Source organism: Phoenix dactylifera, chromosome 3, assembly GCF_009389715.1.
Source record: "Phoenix dactylifera cultivar Barhee BC4 chromosome 3, palm_55x_up_171113_PBpolish2nd_filt_p, whole genome shotgun sequence".
Classification (NCBI taxonomy): domain Eukaryota; kingdom Viridiplantae; phylum Streptophyta; class Magnoliopsida; order Arecales; family Arecaceae; genus Phoenix; species Phoenix dactylifera.
Window position 1 is genome coordinate 23295784 of NC_052394.1, and position 21643 is coordinate 23317426.

At 38.8% G+C, this 21643-nt stretch overlaps 3 protein-coding genes across 3 annotated transcripts; all 3 read right to left on the reverse strand.

Moving 5' to 3' along the window:
- Positions 1 to 4005: 4005 nt before the first annotated feature.
- Positions 4006 to 4581, reverse strand: LOC103704189 (zinc finger protein 10-like). The gene has a single exon (XM_008787378.1). The coding sequence runs from the start codon at positions 4579 to 4581 to the stop codon at positions 4006 to 4008; it is 576 nt and encodes a 191-aa protein (XP_008785600.1).
- Positions 4582 to 12355: 7774 nt separating this feature from the next.
- Positions 12356 to 13602, reverse strand: LOC103704188 (zinc finger protein 11-like). The gene has a single exon (XM_008787377.3). The coding sequence runs from the start codon at positions 13415 to 13417 to the stop codon at positions 12566 to 12568; it is 852 nt and encodes a 283-aa protein (XP_008785599.2). The 5' UTR covers positions 13418 to 13602; the 3' UTR covers positions 12356 to 12565.
- A 4661-nt stretch (positions 13603 to 18263) lies between these two features.
- Positions 18264 to 20957, reverse strand: LOC103704137. The gene is made up of 3 exons (XM_008787314.4): positions 20826 to 20957; positions 18648 to 18804; positions 18264 to 18565 (listed from the first exon to the last, which is right to left on the reverse strand). Exons 2-3 carry the CDS (start codon positions 18801 to 18803, stop codon positions 18518 to 18520), a joined length of 204 nt encoding a protein of 67 aa, XP_008785536.1. The 5' UTR covers position 18804; positions 20826 to 20957; the 3' UTR covers positions 18264 to 18517.
- Between the last annotated feature and the right edge of the window lie 686 nt (positions 20958 to 21643).

The following is a 21643-nucleotide window of genomic DNA, read 5'->3' on the forward strand; positions in this document are numbered from 1 at the left end:
AATGGATCTTTAATCCACTGATGAGACATCTATCTTTTCATTGCCGGCACCAGGAGAGGTTTTAATCTCAACTTATGAAAGCTAACACTTCCCACCATTCCTTTTCACCAGAGGAAAGGAGAAAAAAATCTCAGGCATCCTGGCCTCCGAGGTGGACCAAGTGGAATTCTAGCTAGAAAGTAGAAACGCAAACGCCTGCGGTAGAAAAAGTGGTGTCTCCGCGTGCAGACGGGAGAAATTCCCGAGGCAGCGAATGGGAGACACGGCAGATGGAATCGGCGGCATCTGCGAGGGGTTTTGCGGAACTCGCAGCGCAGTCCTTTTACCTTTCCATATGCTGGTTTTTTACCTTATTTTTTTTTAAAAAAAAAAACCTTGGCTGGTTTCAAATATAAACTAGAGTTATTAGAGATAAGAGAAGTTTGATGGTGGAAAACATTGAGCTTCCAAGTGCATATGAGTTGGTTCATGAATTGGACATAAGGCCATCTATCTCTCTCAAGTTGGTACCCTCCTCTGTCTAATAGAACCATCTTCTGGATGAAACAAAGTTTCCTGTATAGCAATTGGTTTTGCCATTGTATCTGTGGCTCAAACACATCTAATTCATCCATGCATTGATGGGGTGATATCAGGGCTTCATTTTTCATCAGGTGTGAAATCAGTGATAGTGGATGCATGAGACCCAGTCTCACCAGCCAAGCTCCTCCAATGGTGAAGAAACTTAAACAAATTATTAGAGAATGCCTTAATGTTACAATATGATATGAGCTGCTTCCACGTTAGGTTACATTATAACTTAAGAAGTATTCTACTCTGAATAAAAATGGCTTCATGTAATTCCAAGAACTGTTTGCATGCTTCTAAAAAGGAAAAAAAAAAAATCCAAGCAGAGCAGTGCAGTTAATGGGCCTGGCCTAGCTTTAAAAGCTGACCTTGCGATCTTATCTGCCTTGCTTGGGCCGCATCCGATCTTAGAGATTTGCTAAAACAATGACAGGAGTCACAGGATCCAAGTCCAACTTTAGACAGGTCCGGCCAGTTAAGAAACCCATAGCGTGGGCTCCATTAGGTCATGACCAAGTCCAGTCCTACCCGGCATGTTGATTATTGATCTGGGATATTGAATGATTCATCTTCTTTCGCAATATCAATCATTAGATCGTTTAATGGCCGCATCAAGATCTATGCAAGTGGATGGAAGAGAAAGGTTGGAGTGATTTGAGATCTATGCAAGGCGCGATCCAACAATTGATGTCGTTAAAGAAGATCAATCATTCTTTCACATGAAAGATACAACCCGAACTCTGCACATCATAAAGAAAGAGAAATCCAGGCTTGGCCTGATACATGTTGCACAACTCTGATCTACCAGAATTCCTCTCTAAGAGACCAGCACCTGCTATGTTCTAACCATTTGCATCCCATGTTATTCGAACAATTGTTTGCTATGGGCTTGTAATTTGGTCAAGCATAAGCATGGAGTAGGATAGTTTCCTCCAATGGATCATTTACTTATGCAAGTCTTAAGTTTTGAAATTGTAATGGAAGGCCAAATTAATATTAGTGATGCCATAATTGGATGGTCATGAACTTATAGCTCAGAAGGCTAAATGTGCCTATTCGGAAGGGGAGTGTTACTTTAGTGCTCCAAGTGACTCATAGATTTGGAAGGTTTGTATTTTGATTTGTCAGCAGTAACATGTGCAACCTGAAGGCATCTTCAGTGTTCATACCTAGGATATTTCTCAAAAGAATAGTGTTCTTATTTTCATCAAAAAAAAAAAAGAATAGTGTTCATTTTTTTGATTGGAATAAAAAAGAATAGTGTTCTTATCTACACCTAAAGTGGTCTAGAAAAAGAAATAGGAAATGCAACGCACTAATGCTCTCCTGTAAACAATTTTAAGATGGCACGGCAACTTATATAAGCTTCATCATCCTAAATATTATCAATATATTTTCGTAACTCCTATTCTTGCAGCCAAAAAACCACCTGTTGCACTGTATAGAGAACTCCTGGATAGCCTTCTTTTGGGATAACATCACTTCTGAGGTGAAAAGATTCTTAAGACTACCATAAAAGATATCTTTGAGATAAAATACTAATAGCAAACAAAAATGCGGAATTAGTTAAGTAATGTTGTTTGTAAACTTGCGAATTTGGACTCAATAATTGCTTGGATACTTGAATTAACTATTAGGCTGTGGCTTATCTACAAGTCTCCTTCCATATGTGAAACATATCACACTTGCTCTAGCCTGAAGGACTATATTCTGTACATGCTGATGAGCTGTACTTGATGCCTACCATGGTATCGCAAGGTATCAGATAAATATACAGGCCTTTTACTGCATATAGTTTGTATTTGACAGCACAAAACAAACGATCTATATGCATATAATTTTGAAACTTATACCAATAAAGATTGTTAATGCTCAAAGTTAGGCAGCAAACTAATCCATTACTGCATTTTATCAGTCCCTCTTGTAACATATAGAGTAGGTCGAATCAATGTAATCCAAAAAAAAAACAAAGGATCATTGGATTATGAGATACTGAACTTTTTTTAACAACTGGAAGCTAATCTGAAAAATTGTACCTTATCTTGTTTATAAATTGCAGTAATGATGATGTTTGACAGGATTGCAGCCATGCAAGTAGAATAAGAACCTGAAGAATCAAGAAAAATTCAGTATTCAAAATGAAATATTTTCCAAAAATGGGTCTTTAAGTAAAGAAAAAAAAAAGCCCATCTCGGTCGCACCAGATAAGCGAATTACAATACTTATCCTATCCTGGTGATTCTAATTGCATTAGGAGAATCACACTTGCTGAATGACCCTAGCACATGAACCTATCTCCTGTTTTTAGATAGTTACAGCGTTCAAGGACATGGTAGGAATCATTCATTTAATATGCATCCCTTTCCGATACAAGAGGTGACCTATAGAAGATTTCCAGATCAATCAAAGGACAAATTGGTGGCAAATAATTTCTGCTGTTTGTTGCCAATATAGAGAAAGTTCGCATGGTATCATGTTCAAGAAGTTGAAAAAAAAAGGGAACATTGGTGACAATTGCATGCACACTGCCTCTGAACTTAATCTACAACAGAGCCCTGATTTGGATGCCCATGTGTAGAGCACCAACTTGGCAAAACCTTGGTACTATTTCAGTCCCTGACCCCAGACCTAATTGTCTTTAAGCTGGAGCTTTGAATAAAGTCTTGGAATAGAGTCACCTGGTCATTGTCTGCCTTCTAAAGGAGTAACCATGTGCAAGTCGAAAAGAGGAAAGGAAATGAAGGACAGAGAGAGTAGGTAATGCTTGGAGCTTTGCTGAAGAATAAATTAATGCTCATGCAGAGGATTGATATATTAAAAATAGGAAGAGATTTCAGGGATATATAGGTAGTAGCAACAACTAGTATCCCAACAGAATGGGAGAAACCCTGTGAACTTGCAAATTCACCTCAAATACCATAAATAAGGGTAAGAAAATGATGAGAAATATATCAAACACTTGTGTTTCACAATATTTTGAAGCCTTCAGAACTGTGACCATTCTAAGCATGCCCTCACTGTTCATATTTTTCAGGCTGATATAAAATCGAATTAGGAAAATGAAATGTAAACATAACTGCGTTCGCTCACTTGCTGGTTTTCTTCTTCAGTTCTCAAATTCTAACTCCAGATGAACAAACAAGAGCTAGCATCCGATTTTACATAAACTAATATATCTCACAAAAAAAAAAAAAACATAAACTAATGGAAACCTAAAAGCAAAGAGGAGTTCCAGCAGCATAAATCCATATAGGTAAGTAGGAAAGATCATTCTATCACTATGCATATTTTCCACAAGCGTTGGAGCTATTAAAGAACATATACGTATGCAGTGCCTTTTCTTAGGTCAATCTTCATCCCTTGTGTGAAGCAGATGGTAATGGGAGAAGCGAACAATACCTTTCTATCTAACAACCAATAAGCAGGCAGCATCCTCTCTCACAAAAACTCCTTGAAGCCTGCTGCCGAGACAGTATGAGATGGTTCAGCTGGTACTCCTAGTCGGAGTTCAAGGTCTAATTCCATTGCCGCTGCTCCATAGCCCGACTGCTCTACCTCTTCTCCTCGCTCGCCGAAGCCCCCCGAAGCGGGACCATCTCCTCGTGATGGCCTCTCGACGAACAAAGGCATCTGCCTCGGCCCACCTTCATCGAGGATCCTATTTCCGGGGATGCCTTGTTCATTTGGAGCCATCCATGGCCATGTGGACATGCACCCTCTAATATTATGGCTTCCATGCATCGGCTTGGATGGGTAGTTCTCAGGGGTCGGAGAATACGAGGGAGCAAACTTGTTGGGGATGTCGAAAGGGAGTGGGCTTTGATTGGAGGGATGTTTTAGCTTGGCTCTATCCTTCCTGTGGATGTTCATGTGACCTCCTAGGGCTTGGGCATTACAGAAGCCTCTCTTGCAGAAGATGCAGTCGTAGGACCGGCCAGCGTGAGTGCTCGAGCCACCGTTTTCTCCAGGCTCGGCCATCTCGGGTTCCTCAGAGCTCAGGTCATCGGCCTCCATCACTGGCTAGGGTTGCCTGAAGAGAGGAGGTGGAAAGAAGAGCAAGCCTAGAGGTCAACTTATCTAGTAAGGAAGAGTATATCTAGAAAGACATAGAACAGGCAAAGAAGCTCTTTAGAATTTAGATAGTATGTTAACTATATCTGAAACCTTGATTATTGAATTATAGACTTGGGGTTCTCCATTGCTGCAGGTTCTTACTTTTGTTTGGTTCAAGATGCAGCAAAAATATCCTCTCTCTAAAAACTCATTTCCTCTAGAGATAGTTCCTATGTTTAGATCTTATTCACAACCCTCCGATCATGTTATCAATATGAACAAGTTGTGAAATTCTTACCACTAAATTATATTATGGTCGCTAGTGTTATGATGACAAATTTTACCTCATTTTTTTTCAAAAAAATCTTCACAAGTTTCTCCTCTTGGAAAGTTTGTTTCCAAAGGAGAGGCTTTTGATGGTCTGCTTACTCATACCACGTAGCTTAATTTGCTAGTGTGCATCGATCTGATTATTAGACTATTGTTGCATATAGACTAAAAACTAATGAGTGGCGTGGTTTAAGTTTTACCGTTCATACATGAGAACATATGTGTCATCGTTGTTAGGTCAGCAGACCAGCCTAGTTTTATGCTCCCTTGAACAGGAGATGGCAATGATCAGATAATGATGAACACCCGGACCGGAAGCTGCCCGCCCGGATGACAAGATCTGATGTCAAAGAGGGGGCCCATTTCTCGCAGTTCTAAACAATCAATGACCAAAGAAAGAGATGATAAAGGACCAACGACGATCTATGAGGATAAGGAGGAGGAGTAGGAGGAGCTTTCATTGAAGTAGAGGCAGAATCGAATGATGACGATACAGAGAATGAGACAAAGCCTAAAGGGGAGAGCACTTAGACATTTCACTTTGAATACGGGGAAGTCCGCAGGGAGGAATTCCTCCGGGCGTATCGTTCAGGAACAAAGACTTCGCCAAATTCTTTTGAGTCCCGGCCCGGTTTTTCCCCACTAACCAATTACGTTACGACCACAGAACAAACTTGGTTGACGAACATGGTTTAAAACGTCAGGGGCATTCCTTGATCCAAGATATTCACCTGTGATGAAATCCGAGTTCCTCCAATGCGCGGAGCAAAAAATAGCGATTGACCGAATCAAATGCTTTTTGGATGTCTATCTTGGTACTACACATCTTCGGCTGCTTGGAATCCTGGTTGAACTTTCTCATGAGTTCGTGGGACAGGAGAATATTGTCAACAATGCCACGCCCCTTAATAAACGCGGCCATAGTGATCCGGGAGTCCCGTGTGGAAGGGCTCTCGCTCAACGGATCAAAGGTACGCCGGGGATAACAGGCTGACCTCGTACGAGAACTTGTATAGAGAAGGATTTCCCGCGGCGCAGCAGTTCTTCCATACCAACTGGCATTCTGAAAAATCCATGAATCGGCAAAGATCGTCGTTGAGAATGGAACAAAAATCATTTCAAATCATTCCCGCGGCAGCCCCAGTGACAGGGTAGCGCTCTTTTTTTGCCTTCTAGACGACCCTTTCCTCAATTCCATGAAATTTGTGTCTACATTGGATTAATTAGAAAACCACGTAAACCATACAGCTGATTGATTAACTTTTTCTAAGTTTAGAACACATCAGTCCATTTGTTACAATTATTGGGGGCTTATATAACTCTTCAAAATTTATGTTTTCTTAATACATCTTTGTATTTATACTATAATAGGTATTTCATACAACTTTCTCAGGAAAGTAAATGTCCAACCAAACATAAGCCACTCTGGGTTGTGCCACTTTCTTATGGTCAACCAAACATACTAAAATTATTTTTTCAGACATCATATTAATTCTCAAGAATCATCTTTTCAAAAAAAATATTTCAGTGAGAAAACAATTTTCCCACAAACCAAACAAATTCTTCAATGAACCGTGCAAGTTTAAACAGATGGTGTGCGTATGTATACTGGCCCAAATCATGCAGCTCACACCATCTAGTTGCAGGCCTGGCCCATATACCACCCCATTATATGATCATCGTCATCATACGGCTAAATGGGCAGCACCCACAAACAACAAAACATAGCACAAAGAGGAAGAGAAAAAGACTCATAAAACAAGAAAGAGGAAATGTGGGAAGATTTAAGAACATACCAGAGAATTGCCGACGCTAACAAATATTTGTCAAGGATATGAGAAGGCGATCGAGCTGACAAAAATGCTGTAGAGGAGGGGGAGGTAGACGTCCACTGTGACTTGTTACCTCCATATTAAAAATAAACAACCAAGCCGATAACCAGCATCACTCCTATATTTATAGATGTGTGTTTGTGTGTGTGTGTGAGAGAGAGAGAGACAGTGAGAGCGAAGGTATTGAATCGACTCTTCCTGTTTCTTTCAACTCTCCAGGTTTCCCGACGACGACCTTTCTTGTCTACTTTCACTCTACGTCCGGGAGGCGTCATTGTTGATGTCATCGTCCGGAAGACGAAGAGGGTGGTTTTTTGGCTATATCTGTCATAGAGGCCAGTCTTCCATTCTCATCTGGATGACAGAAACTAGCGAGTTTTCTTCCCCTTGACCGCGGAGAAGACGGTAGCTCAAATCGGACGGGGTCACAGCGAATGAACCGATGCCGTGTGCTGACCTTTAATTCAACGGCCGCCAGAATAGAGTGCTCCTTTCTCATTTATACCTCATTTGGAAGAGAAAGAGAGAAAGTTTGGTCTTGGGAAAAAGAAAAAAAAAACGTCTAGTTTTCAAGTGAGAAAAAAAATAGCATTCTTATTGGAATGAGATTATCATATTTATTTGAAATAAATATAGAGACATGGAAAAGCTACTTTTCCACAACAGTTGGAAATTTGGGTTTTTGATTCAAAAATACCTCTAAGCCATCAAAATTTATGGATAACATCTTTTTTTTTATTATGAATATAATAAGTATTTCATATAACTTTTTTAGAAAATTAGATGTTCAACCAAATATAAGTCATACTGGAAATTGCTATTTTCTCATGATCAATCAAAAATACCAAAACTATTTTTTAGATATTATATTTTTAAAGATCATTTTTTTTAGAAAAAAATATTTCAATAAAAAAATTGCAAACCAAACAAGTCTTAAAAATTTTTCTTCTTTATTCTATTTGCTCCGCTTATAACCTAGAGGTTCTATTCTTTTGTAATATTTCGATCGCTCTTGGGTGGCACATTTTTCAGCCTCCCTTTTACCTTAAAAAAAAATGACATTGTAAAAACTCAACAGTGTGCTTTTTGGTGTTGATGTCAAAAAGAAGAAGGGCAAAAAAAAAAAAAAATGGTCAGATTGTTGGGTTGGTCGTCCTCTTTTGCAAGCATCTCTCATTGTATCTCGGTTTGGTGCGCTTTATGATATGCATCACCAGTCAAGAGGCAACACATGTACAGATATATACACATATGGAGTATATATATATTTTTTGTTTGTTCATACAAATGTAAATTAATAGAAAACATTTCCATGTAACCAAATTTTGTTTTGAGATTTGAGTGACTAAAGATTTGGAAATTTTGGTATCTTTGCCATGGTGATGATGCTCTTGCTAAGCGCATGAAATGATGCAAATTAAGAAGCTTGAAGTAGCTTCAACTTTCAACTCTAGAACAAGTGTTTATACTTTATGAAATGATGCAAATTATGAAGCTTGAAGTAGCTTCAACTATCAACTCTAGAACAAGTGTTTATACTTTATGAAATGATGCAAATTATGAAGCTTGAAGTAGCTTCAACTTTCAACTCTACAACAAGTGTTTATACTTCATCATGTACATAGAGAAATTGGCTACATCTACGATCACAACCACCAAACATTATTAAAACCATTTGGAGTTGCTTACGTGGATATTCATTTGTCGACAACTCTTATTTAGGGCCATCTCTGTTTCCAAATATTTCTTATATTTTCTTATGACATTCCTCCATGCCACAATAAGTCTTTCTCGACTTTTCTGACTCTTGCAATAGAAACTAAATTACCCCTCGGTTCTAAAGCCTTGTCAAATCTTTATACTACATATATGCACCATCTCAATTGATCCTCTATCATTTTGATACTCAATTTGTGCAATTATTATAGCTCTTTTAATACATTATGTGGGGACCCATGTAGGCATATAATTAGTCTCACATTAGCTATATACCAAGCATATATTGGATACTTATACAAGATCAAAGAGCCTGCATAACATTTTCTGACTAGTCTTTTTGGTGAGATCCTGGATTATTTCAAATAGTATCAAAGTGGACCCAACTCATGGCTTATGTGGATTAGAGGACTGCAGCGTGGGTCTATTTAGGTTGACCACGAGCTGATTGTAGTATTTGTAATTAATTTGTGATGCTTATAATTAGATATGAATGAATTTGGATCTTTAGCCTCAAGAGAATGCTAGAATTTAAATAGGAGGGAGTACATGAGAATCTATGGAGACATCGGTTTAATCTCATATTAACTATGTAGTAGATAGATCATAGACACTTATAGAAGACTAAGAAATCTAAATAAGTACACTTTCTAGCTAGTTTTTTTGAATGGGCCTGTGGTTGTTATACATTCAATATTCTCTCTCTATCCTTCGATCTAGTTCTACTATACATTCATATTGGTATTCTTATTTTCTCTACAGTAAACTTGTTTTTTAGATACCTACCTTTGAGCCATAAAAAATTATGAGCCTTATTGTTGTCTTAGAAAATTTCAGATCACGGTAAGTTTCAATACATAATACCTCAAGATCATATCATCATTCATCTAGCCATTTTATTCTTAAATGTACATCGAGAATAGGCTCAAAGAAATTTATAGGTAGTTGTAGAAAAGATTGAGAAACTATCTTAGCCAAATAAATCACCTATGAACATATATCCCAGGCTGCGGGGAAGATTTATTTTCTTGAGAGAAACATGTGATTCTCTCTCAGAATACCATAGTATGCTTTAACATATAATTAGAGGGTCTTTTCTTTGTGGATACTGACTTTATAAATTTTAAACAACAAATACAAAATCGCTCAATTAAAATTTGAGAATCAACAGCAAAACTTGAATGGAAAATGTTGTTAAGGCCTTTAGCAAGGGGGGACCAGAATCCTATGATAAGTATGAGAACTTCTGAGATCCAGAGGCAGGACTTTTTTTTTTTTTTTTGTAGTCTGCTTTTACTAAAAGGATGGAGGTTTCCATAAGAAACCTTAAAAAAAATTTAAAGCTTTTAATGAGAATGTTCTAATTTGTATGTTTGCTTGAAGTCTGGGAGGCCTAAGGAGGTTAGCATACATTGATTACTGAGGGAACCCATTGTCTTCTTTAATCCAAAACGTAGGAGACTGGTTGTTGGCTGCAATACAGGGACTGAATGAGGAAAGGTCTAAAACGCCAGGAATAGATGACCTGTTTAGTAGTAGGTTTTCTGATCTCCAAGTAGCCAACCACTTGATCTTTGCAAATCCATCTTTCACTCAAGAGATGGAAATGTTAAATTCCTACACTTTCCAACCAGCAGTGATGTACTTCCCTGCACAAGCAGCAATTCTATCCCCAAGTTGAAACAAAATTTAAGATGCCCCTCACATATAAGACTTGGTATAACTGAAGTATGCCATTACTTTTATCCAACAAATATTGAACAATGCTTCTTATTTTAATTTAAATCATCTATATAGCATCAATGCATATTTGCATGAGAGAGGAGAGAGAGAGAGAAGGGGGGGTGGGGGGTGGGAAGAGAAGGAGAGGGAGGGAGGGAGGGAGAGAGAGAGGGACAGGAGAATCTACTACATACTATAAATCGAACAGATATAATAATCCAGTTGTATGTTGTCCAAAACCACTAATAAACAATTACGGATATGATCAGCGTATTTGATTTCATTTATTCTTCACTCTTCAGACACTATTAAAAATTTCCAGCTTACATATATATGACGATCCGCAGCACCTCCAAAGCTCCTTGAGACAACCGAACCCCTCTTCACACATCGCCAGGCACAAATCCTCATTCCCTTTTACTAAATTTTATAACCTTCACCCCCACAAACGACACTCCTCTACCCATGTGCTCTCTCTTGTCACTGCCTGAACACTCATATGTACTTCCTTGGATCTCCACTGCCCAACAACCAAGCACAACTAAGACAATACAATGCCAATCCCCTCCTTGTAATGATCCTTTTACACAGATCAGGGCCCAATCGACCACCATGTTTTGGTCTTTTATCGCTCGTCTCTTACACCAATATGGCAACGAACGCCTACGAAACCTTCTCTGAAATGCTACATCACTAGATCATTCACAGTTTCCCAGTTAACCCTTCAGGAGGACAGCAAGTATGAGTCATCCTCTTAAATTCCTTTGCAGCCCATTTAAGAGAAAGTTGACGCTTCATTTGTCACACTTGGCATTTTAGCTATATATATAGATGTACTGAAAGATCGCCAGGTATCGTGCATGTATTCTAGCCCTAGCCTTTTTTTTGGCATGGGTAAGGTAGGTCTGAATCAGGGGTTTAGGTTTAGGGTCTACAGAAATATAAATACGGGGGTATCCAGTGGGTGATACGTGCAGATAAAGAAACCAAAGGAGCGTAAAAAGCGGTTGGGGTCATTCCTTGGAGTTTTATAAATGAGTTATGTGTTAATACTATAATGAGATGATTCTGTGAGGCTGGTGGGATTTTTCGGGCGATGTGGACGTTGAGAAGGGGGAAAACAGAAAGACCAACAGGTAGATTTAAGCTCGGAGAGGAAGGGAGGGAGGGAGGGACGAAAGAGAGAGAGAGAGAGATCTGACCCATGCTGAATGCTTAAAAGGGAATCCATGTACTAATTCACCAGGTCTTATATATCTTAAGAGCAAACTCACATGCATGCAGTTCAGTTCTACTGCTGGAATGTGTCAGTCAGTTAGTGTAGTAGGCTGGGAAATGAGAAAAAGACAACCTCTCCACTCCCTTAGGCACTTCAAGTCAAGTCAGTCTCCTTCATAAGTCTCTCTCTCGCCCCCTCCAACCCCCCTCCCCACACAAGAATCGATCTCTCTCACTGCACTTAGGGTTGAGAATTTTTGGTATGGAAGGTTGCAATAAATTCACTTACCATAAGACATCGATGAATTTCCTCGTCTGTGTGGTGAGGTCAAGACATTCACAGGCACATTTAATAACCTACTCACCATGTTCAGCTAATGAAAAAATCTGATAACTTCTTTTCAATAGAACACCGACTAGAAGCGGATATGATTATCAGGCCTTGGCTAATTGGTATTCTTTTTTTTCCACTCAAGAAACATGATTATAAATCATTAGCCCTCAACCCAAAAAAGCAGCAGCTGTGTCACTCAGGTTAATGAGAATAGAGGAAAGAGCTGTTTAAAGTTATATTTGTAATGAAATGAAATCTTTGACATGCTGGAGAACAACAAAGTATCATTCTAGAAAGACCATTTTTTGGTAAACATCTAGAAAGACCATTTCATTTCAAGCATTATATGTCAGAGTTTTCCAAGAATAAGTTTGCTCTATGTATGATGATTAAATGTTAGACTGATCTAATGCAGAGAATGAAAGGACAAATAAACCATCAGCATATTACTGTTACGTGTAAGAGTTCATGCAAAACTGGATGTCTTTCTCAAAAAAATGCAAAGTAGATGTCACCATGGTGATAATTAGATGTTGCGAACAGCTGTACGTTGTGCCATCCAGACAATCTCAAAAGAGGCTGCTTGTTCATAAACTTGAAATTTCATTCTGATATATGGTACCATCAGCGTTATTCTTACAATATTTGAGCACAGATAAATTTAAAGATGCAATCGTTCAATCTGAAGATGACAAAGCCTTTGGCCAAAAGTTGAGAGGAAGAAGAAAGGAAAAGGAGAATAGAAACTAATTAAGGGTACAGACAGATACAGAAACACGATGGATTTGCAATTCTATTTATCCTTCGGAAGATGTCCGAGCCTAAGTTCAAGATCAAATTCTTCATCAGGGCAAGGACAAAGTTTGAGAAACTCGGAGTGGAGTTTTTGTTGGCCGTCTGGAGCAACTCCTTTCAAGAAAGAACATGGATCAGTCCGCTGTCTCTTGCTACTAATGCTCTCCTCCTCATCGTTGCCTGGATTTCTTGAAAACCGAAAGCCTACTTCCCTGAGCTTCAGATTCTCTCTTCCAAGTTTCGATTCTGGCAAAGTTAGCTGTCGAGCGGTCGTTGGATCTTTGAGGAATTGAGTCGCAGTGAAGAGGGATTTCATTGGATTCTCTTGAACAATGGTCGAAGAATAGGGAGGAGAAACCAAGGAGTTTTGGCTATTCTCTCTGGTGGATGCTGCTGAAACCCTGGGAGAGACAACTGATGCTATAGCATCACAATTAGGGTTAGGGTTGCCGTTGCATGCCGGAGAGCCAACCAGCTGGTCCGGATACCATGTGCCTAATGGTGTGCAGGGACTGTGGTGATGATGCTGATGATTGCCATGGCTTTCACCGGTGGGACTTGAAGATTGTTTAAGCCTCGCCCTGTCCCTCCGGTGCACGTTCATGTGACCACCAAGTGCTTGGGCTGATCGGAACTCCCGTCGACAAAAGCTGCATGAATAGGATCTTGGAGGCCAGACACAACCACCCAAGTGGCCTGCAAAGTCCTCCGCAAAGGCCTGTTCTTCCCATGACTCACTGTACAAAGAGCTGGTGGAAATTTTGTAGATTGAGGAGCCAAAAATGGGTCTCTCAACCGATTTCCTTCGAGTGCACATCCAATTCCTTTTTCGCTCCATGGCGCTGTGCATGGATGAAGAAAAAGGAACCAAGGGAGAGAGAGAGACTTGAGCTTGGAAGAAGTTAGATGTTTGCTGTTGGGAAATAGTTCAAGGAAAGGTGGATATGGATGGGGAGGAAAGCATCTCTATCCTAGAGCCATAGATGGGTACGGGAGAATCTGGAGGGTAGGAAAAAGCTTAGCTGAAAAAGTCTTCTCAAGGTAGTTGGAGTGGTAGGGTTCTTGTATTTTTGGCTGGAGCGAAGGCATACCTAGTTTGAACTACGGTTCACTTTTGTACTATTAATATACAGTTTTGCTCTGATAGCATATTGAAAAAAGAGAGAGAGAGAGAGAGAAAAGAATTGTATTTTTTGTTGTCAGTCATAATATATAGGAGCAGCCTTTATATAGAGACTAGGAGGCAGACGAAGTTTGGACTAAATTTGGCACAAGCAATCACAAATTCATCAAGGTAAAATTTGATAAGGCCGATTAAGTTTGGCATAATCAATCAATGGACCTAATCAATTATATGATTTTAAGATTGAAATCGCAAGAAAGTTTATGTTTCCATGAGAAACAAATTGATTTGTTTTAGTACCGGGTGTCTAACATCTTATTATGGGTAGCTTTAAACACTAAAGCAGGGATTTACAGCCACATTTTCATAACCACGATGGTTGGTTGCTATGGCCCCAATGATCGAACAGCTGAAACAAGGGCCTACTTCTAACTACCTAATTGTCACTCTCACAGCTGTTCCTCTTGGACCATTCTTTCTTCAGAAAAGGTTCTCCTTGCACATTACCTTGAGTCTAGTTTTACCAGGTCATTTCAGATTGATACCCAGTCCACGGCATGCCAATTCTAAAATCATCAGTGTTAGCAAGTGCTGATGACTCAAAATGCAGCCATTAAATGGCAAATTATTTATAGTTTATTACTTTGTTCTCATACTTATAATCGGTAAATATTTGAGTACAATCTCGACAATTTCCGGCGGGATGAACAAGCCAGTACTCAGGGATTAATTATATGCAGAATTCCACTGAAATAATGTAATACTGCTGTCCTTCCTTCGGCGACGTCTCATTTGTTTTATATAAACGTCCAATCATTCTCTGTATTAAAACGACATACATGCAATAAACTAATGAGTAACTTGTGCCACTCAACCTTCATTTATGGGGTTTGTTTTGTTCTCGTAATCTAAATGAGAAGAATGATTTAGTCATCTTCGAGGCTGTGTCATTACATTGGGTCAATTGAACCAATTAAATAACCTTGCATTTGTTGTAGTGGTTGTATCTTGTGACCCTTGTCTTCCCCTTCCTCACTGACTTTTTGAATTTTTTAGCTGTTCACTTAAGTGATTTCGGAAACAACCGTTGATCAAATAGCCATTGTTGATAGTAACAATAAGTAATTAAATTATCATAATTACTCACTGTATATCTCAAATAAAAAAAAAAGAATTACTCACTGTACATTGTGGTGATGGAACCGAAGCTTGTGTCTCCTTGGAATCTCCAATTAATTAAAAAATGAACAACAGAATATCTGCCATGGCTCCTCAATTAAGGTGCAAGATAGGATGGAGTGAATACTTTGCATCTCAGTTGTGCACCCAGCCCTTATCGATTCCAGAGAATTAGAAAAATTACAAGGGCCAAACACTCCCATAAAAGATCAACTTCCACTTCAATGAAGGCCAGCTCCTTGTTCTTCATGACTAAATATACCAGTTAAATTATCCTCTACTCATAGATTCTATCTAACATGTATTCATTCTCCACTTGTTTTGCGCGAAAGAAGGAAGAAAAGACCCTTCTCCTCAAATTTAATCTCCTGATTTCCCTACAAAGAAACATTGATAATGATGAAGGGGACGTGAGACATCAAATGTTACAACTGGTGGCGTGGATATGAGAGTAGAGTCGGAAAATATTTGGGCTGAGACATGAAACTGAAACACTGGATGATATATAATGATTGTTTAATAGAATTAGCATAAGAACCAAAAGATTCACTATCCCATGTGTACTGAATTCAAAAACATGCCCCTTGAATTCAACCTTTCTTTGTGGGCCTTAAGCGGCAGTATTTTCCATACTTCCCTTAATATTTTAACTGACCCCTTGGACCCGTATTTAGATATCCTTCGTACTCTGCAACAATCTCAATGAATAACATCCTTCAAAAGGTAGGTTGTATCCACTTTTAGATTGTTCGCTTTGAGAGTAGTAGGTAGTGTTGCAGTCCCACCCTTTAAAATAAAAGAGGAAGACTCACACACTCACACAAACACATATGCAGAGAGAGAGAGAGAGAGAGAGATTTAGACCCAGCACGTAGACTTGGCCCATGATAGACGGGGTGCAATATTCCACTTGCATTTACTTTGTCAAAGTCTTGGTATTTTTTCAGTGTCAGGGTGTTGGTGGTGTCAACGTTGGGGCCTGCCACAAGCTTAAGGATCGAATTCATCTAATTCGTAGGTACCAAAACTCTTAATTAGATTTTGGCCATTGCTCTTAATTGGATTTACTTTAGCTGTAATGGAAGTCATCGATGCCTATGTTAGGTCCTATACCATTAAATGCCGCCATGTTATCTTCGAGTATTGCTTCATAATTAACTCAGTTCGTATCTAATCCTTAGATTTTGGTTGCCTTGTTGGATTTTAATAAACTAAAGCTAGCTGTCTCCTTAGTGATAAAAAGATGTATCATTTGGGAAGTTCTGAATCTATATTTATGTAGAGCTTGTGAATGAAGCATGCAGCATTGCAGCTCATGATGGTGTCACGCCCAATGATTGGTAAAGTAAAAATTGATGCCCATGCATGTCGCCATACATCATGGATGAGCGGATATAGTGTGTTTAGGAGGCACCCAAGAAACATATAAGCCTCTAACATTGTTTGCCTGTTTAATTTTTGGGCCGGGTCTGATGTTTGGCCTCCCCTGCCTTTCGTTTCTCTCTTCTTTTTTGTTTTTTACTTTTTTTCTTTCTTTCTTTTTATTCTCTCTTGTTCTTTTCTAGTTTCCCATTTCATGCTCTTTTTTTTTTTAATTTATCAGTGAAACTTGGGATGGGTTGCCACTGCTTTGCTAAAAATACTATCTGAAAACATGCTTTCGGTAGAAAATCACTAAAATGAGTGCAAGAATGATGCTCAATCAATTTTTTTTTATGAAATGCAGATCGGAGTCGTTAATCAAAGGTTTTTGAATTAGAAAAAAATGAAGAAAACCATTGTTCTATCGAGCGTTTATAATATTCACCACCGAAATCTACTTGTAGATCAACAAATTACTAGAATGGCTGAATTTTCCTTGAGATATTTTTAACATAGCCTTCAAATAATAGATTGAGCATGGAATTTTTTTAGACTAGTGTTTGTTTATAACGAAAACTTGATTCAAGTTTCAACTCAAATATCAGAAAATCCATTCCCTTATCTGGCCTCCCATCTGACAGGCTTCTCTTGATATACCATCCGGGCCTAGAGCAGCTTATGAACCCTCTATGAGGGCAGCAGGAGCTTCGGGGATCGTAGAATTCTCCTAAATCATCCACCGTCCAATTCAAGAGGGTCATAAACAATATATTCTCCTTGGATGACAATCTAATATAGGACAGCAGCCAGGAAAAGATTATGGACAACTTTGTAATTCGGTCCAAGTTTTGGAAGCTATCACCCAGCATAATACAGGCATGAGATCATATCAAGATGTTTGGCTGTCATTTTATTTTTCGCCTCGATTAGTTTTCACTCATCTATTGAATACATTAAAAAGGGATCGCACCTTGTTTCTGATCACATGTTTTTCAAGATGCTAGAAGTTAACCAAGCCGGTGGACACACACACACACACACAGAGAGAGAGAGAGAGAGAGAGCTGCTCATATGTTACATTACAAGCTTACACAGCTTAAGCCACCTTGAACAGAGCAAATGCATACAAAACTTTCATGAAACTTACATGACATGCTCAGATTGATATACAAAAGGGCCAGAGCAGTTAATTCAATGACATGCATTTCTATTGAAACGTTACTATTTTTACGACCATAATTGAACAGGATCTGCTCTATGCACAGATGTATTCTTTATTGCTAAAGAGATGGGCAACTCTTATGAATAAGGCTATGTATGGTTGTGATTACAATAAGCATTCATGCTAGGATAAATGGGAAATGTCGCATTAATGCATCTCCAATAAATTTTTGCCTGAGAGAATTTCTGGAAACATTGATAACATGCAGCAAGAGGGACGACATCAAGGCCCTACAGCAGCCAGGGCACTGCACAGGAAATGATCATACAAACCTGAAAGAGTATAAGGGTCACATCTGCTGCTACCCAGCTAATAACCAATAAGAACCACCAGTGCATGGAATGCTGATATGCGCGTAAGGCTGTAAATCTCCAATAAAGAGATGCATGTAGATTGCTCAGCTCATTTAGGTTTGCTGTTAATACCTCCTAATTTGCAGGCCTGTCATAGTTAAATGACAGCAAAGCCTCATTTTTTTTTTCATTTTAAAACATCACTTTCACCATTACAGAGTCATAGCTTCATCTCACATCTAAACTATTCCACAATGGACTGTCACAGATTAAAAAAACCCAAGTCTGCCAAATGCCAAGCATCTCCTTAACTTCATCTTGCTTAATACAACCAGTTATGCAGTGAGGAAAACATGTGCGAATACCTCATAGCCTTGTGGTCAGGGTATATATCTTCATATAATTTGACTGTTAACCGATACCCAGAACGAAACATAATATATGGACAAATATATAATCTAATTAGTGAAAATACCAACCAGATGCAAGCCACAGAATAGAATACAGTCAACCAACAAAAGAAAAAGGCCCAACATAAATTTCAGACCACTGCGATTGACAGAATTAAGTTTGTAAAGCAGCAGGATAACCCACCAACATAAATCTTATTCAAAGCACTCAGTCCCTGAGTTTTGATGGAAAAATAGAAGTAAACATGTCCAAACAAAGGTGCACTTTGTGATTACCATTACCAGAGACAAATAACTAAAAACAACCTTTGCCCCATGTCAGACACTGGATCTATTGACAGGAAGCAACAAGGAGAAGAGCTCATTCCTTCTTCCCTATCCCTTGAGACATGTTGTAGATGCCCCGTGCCTGTTTACAAATATAAGAGTAGGTCACAAAAGCCATGAGAGAAACCATAAAACAAAAGATAAATGTCCAGACATTTACTCACAATGAGAAATGTGGTAGAGGCTGCAAAGGCAAGGGGGATAACAACAGAGGTTATCTTATCATAACGGCCTTTCAGGTGAGTATGTTTGTGAATGTTCTGGAAGTATTGCTGATGCTTCTTGAGCCTCTCCCTAGGCACAAAAGGTGGTTCTGTCATCCTGCATTTGGAGGAAAAAATCGATGAGATATTTCTTGCATCAAAATTTCATCCTTTTGCATACATAGTTTTTACACTCATGGGCCTTGGAGGCTATGAAGCTAATAGCCACCCCTCTCCTCCCAACCTTCACCCCCAGAAAAGAAAAAGAACAAAAAAAAGGAAAGACAGTTGGATTAAAAAAGTACATGTTTTTTCGGTACAAAGAAAAGTATAGGTTTAATATACTCCAGAACCTCAATAAATCCATGAAACTCCTCATACTTCACGTTTGTAGCCATGCAAAAAGGCCACAAAACTGTTCGATGATTTTGAAGCATGCAGCTACATAAAGCAAAATTCAGCTCCGACCAGGGTTTGGGATAAATATCTGGCTTCATAAGATTGCCGATCAGTTGCAGTTAATAGTTTGATTGAAATGTAGAAGTGTGAAAATATTTCACTTAACCAAAGGGACTGCATGAGAGATTATACACTAGTTTTAGGATGGTAAACAAAGCAGATCAACAAGGAAACAGTATTATTCCAATATAGATAAGTATTAACTTCCATGTCCTACCTATACTTAATCTAAGAATAAGCCTTAACCATTGAGACCTGAACATGATAATTTAATTAAAGAAAATGGTCAGAGGTTCACAGGCCACAGAAAGCATACGACATCCCTTCCAAATACAGATGACCAAGGTCTAAAGAAAAAAAGGTTGCTTGTGGGTGCTTAATGCGGAAATGATATACTCCACGCTTCTGATGTGTGGACATGCACACATACACAATCACATACACCACAGGCACACATCCATGCACAGATGCACGTCCATTCGTACGTATGGATGCATATGTGCATGTGTGCAAGTAAACAGGAAATTGGATTATGTACATTCATATTTATAGAGCTGGCTCAGAAACATAATGGTAGAATTTCTTGTAGATGTTCTGGCCCACCTAGCAACAGTCACAGGGGCTCACTTATATATTCTCGTGGAGAGAGAACAATAGTGTTTGCAAGTGTGTCTACATGCTTGTAGTGGTTCTGTTATGACTCCATTTTACGTTCATTTTTAGGGTATTTTTATGTTGTGATCTGATGATGCAAACTGAAAGCTGGCACGCAATAAAAGGACCGTAACATGCACACTCCAGGTGCAAAGCATTGTGAGTGTGTTCACGGATGCCAGCGATCAGAAACACAAAATGTATCAGAAGTGCTGCCAGAATTAAAGAGAATTTGGCGAACAAGGGTACTTATGAGCAAATGTGACATAGAAATAAAGCAAATTGTTAGTAGGTCGCAGGAGTGTAGAGCAAGAGTAGGACACAATTCCTGGAGCTTGAGAAGATGCAAGAACCTATGTTTCTTCTGCACTGGGAGACAAAATTACATTTGTCTGTCCTATTAGAATTAGGTTCAATGACTATTAATTGTATGGCTTTTTAGCCGTTGAATAAAGTTTCAGACTCTTGTCTTTGAAGGCTAAACACTCTCAAAGTGATTATTCAAGGCCTGACCCCCCTTGAAGTGGTCATTCCAAAATCTGTTTTCTTTTGTTTTATTCTACAACACGACCAGATTCGTATCAGCATACCACTTTTCGATCCATAGGAAATACTTATTTAATCATGTAATCTGTAAAGAAATGAGAAACCGTTCATAAGACAGTCTAGAGTCAAGACTATGGCCATGCAAGATCGATATCTGATGGTTGAAATCTATCCAATTGCTAAATTTATGCAAGATATACAATATGAGAGATCATATCATAGAAATACATCACAAGACAAAATCGAACTCTAATTTTCTTTCGGTTTTCTTCGGTCGAAAGAACCAATCATTTGCCATGAGACAGATCGCAGACTCTAATAAACTCATAAACGTCAACGGCATCAAGGACGAAGAGAATAACAAAGCAATAACAAAAGAATTTACAAAAGAAAACGCCCAAAAAGCGATCCGATCGATCCCCAGATCTATGGATCTCACGAACCCTAGAAGGTTATTGGCGTTGGGAGTACGATCTTTACCTGGAGACTGGAGGAGACCTTTACGACCGCGCAGGAAGGAAGGTGGGGCGGGGCGCGAGAGAGAAGGCCGAACCGAAAATGAAGAGGAGCCCTTCAGGTTGAGGCTATAAATTGATTCCGGTTGGACCGTCCAAACGATCCAAGATTATTCTAGATCATCATCGGTCCTGCATTCGAGGGCCAAGATTTTATCTGAGTGCATAAATAAAAATTAAAATACAGCAGCATTTTTCTAATATTTTCTTTGCATACATACCCTCCTAAATATTAGAATTTATATATATATCTTTCCAAAATTAATATTTACATATATACTCTCACCAAACACTCTCATCAAAATTTATGGTAGATTCAAATTCGAGGGTTGATTTGATGGGAACATCAGAGCTGATCGTCCGCCCGTCTAGTCCACCATTTTCATTAGCATTTTATTTTATTTCTGGGCTTGTTTGCATTTTATTGTTGTAGGGTTTTATTTGTATTATTTTAGAGCTTTATTGAGAATTATTTTTGTGTAAGGGATTTATGTTACTTGTTTTTGTTTGGGCTCTATATATAAGAAAGGACTTTTATCATAATTAGAATTTCGATGAAGTGAATTAAGAATTTCTTCCTCACGTCTCTTCTCCTCTCTCTTTTTCTTCTTCTTTTTCTCTTCCTCCCTTCTTCGGTTCTTCTCTCCTCCTCCTTATTTCTCCCTTCCTCTCTTCTACTCCTCCTTTCTTTCTTCCCCTTTCTCCTATCTTCTTTGACCGGTCGCCACAACAGCCTTACCTATTTTGGTTCTGCATCAACATCAACCTCTCCCGTGATCGGTG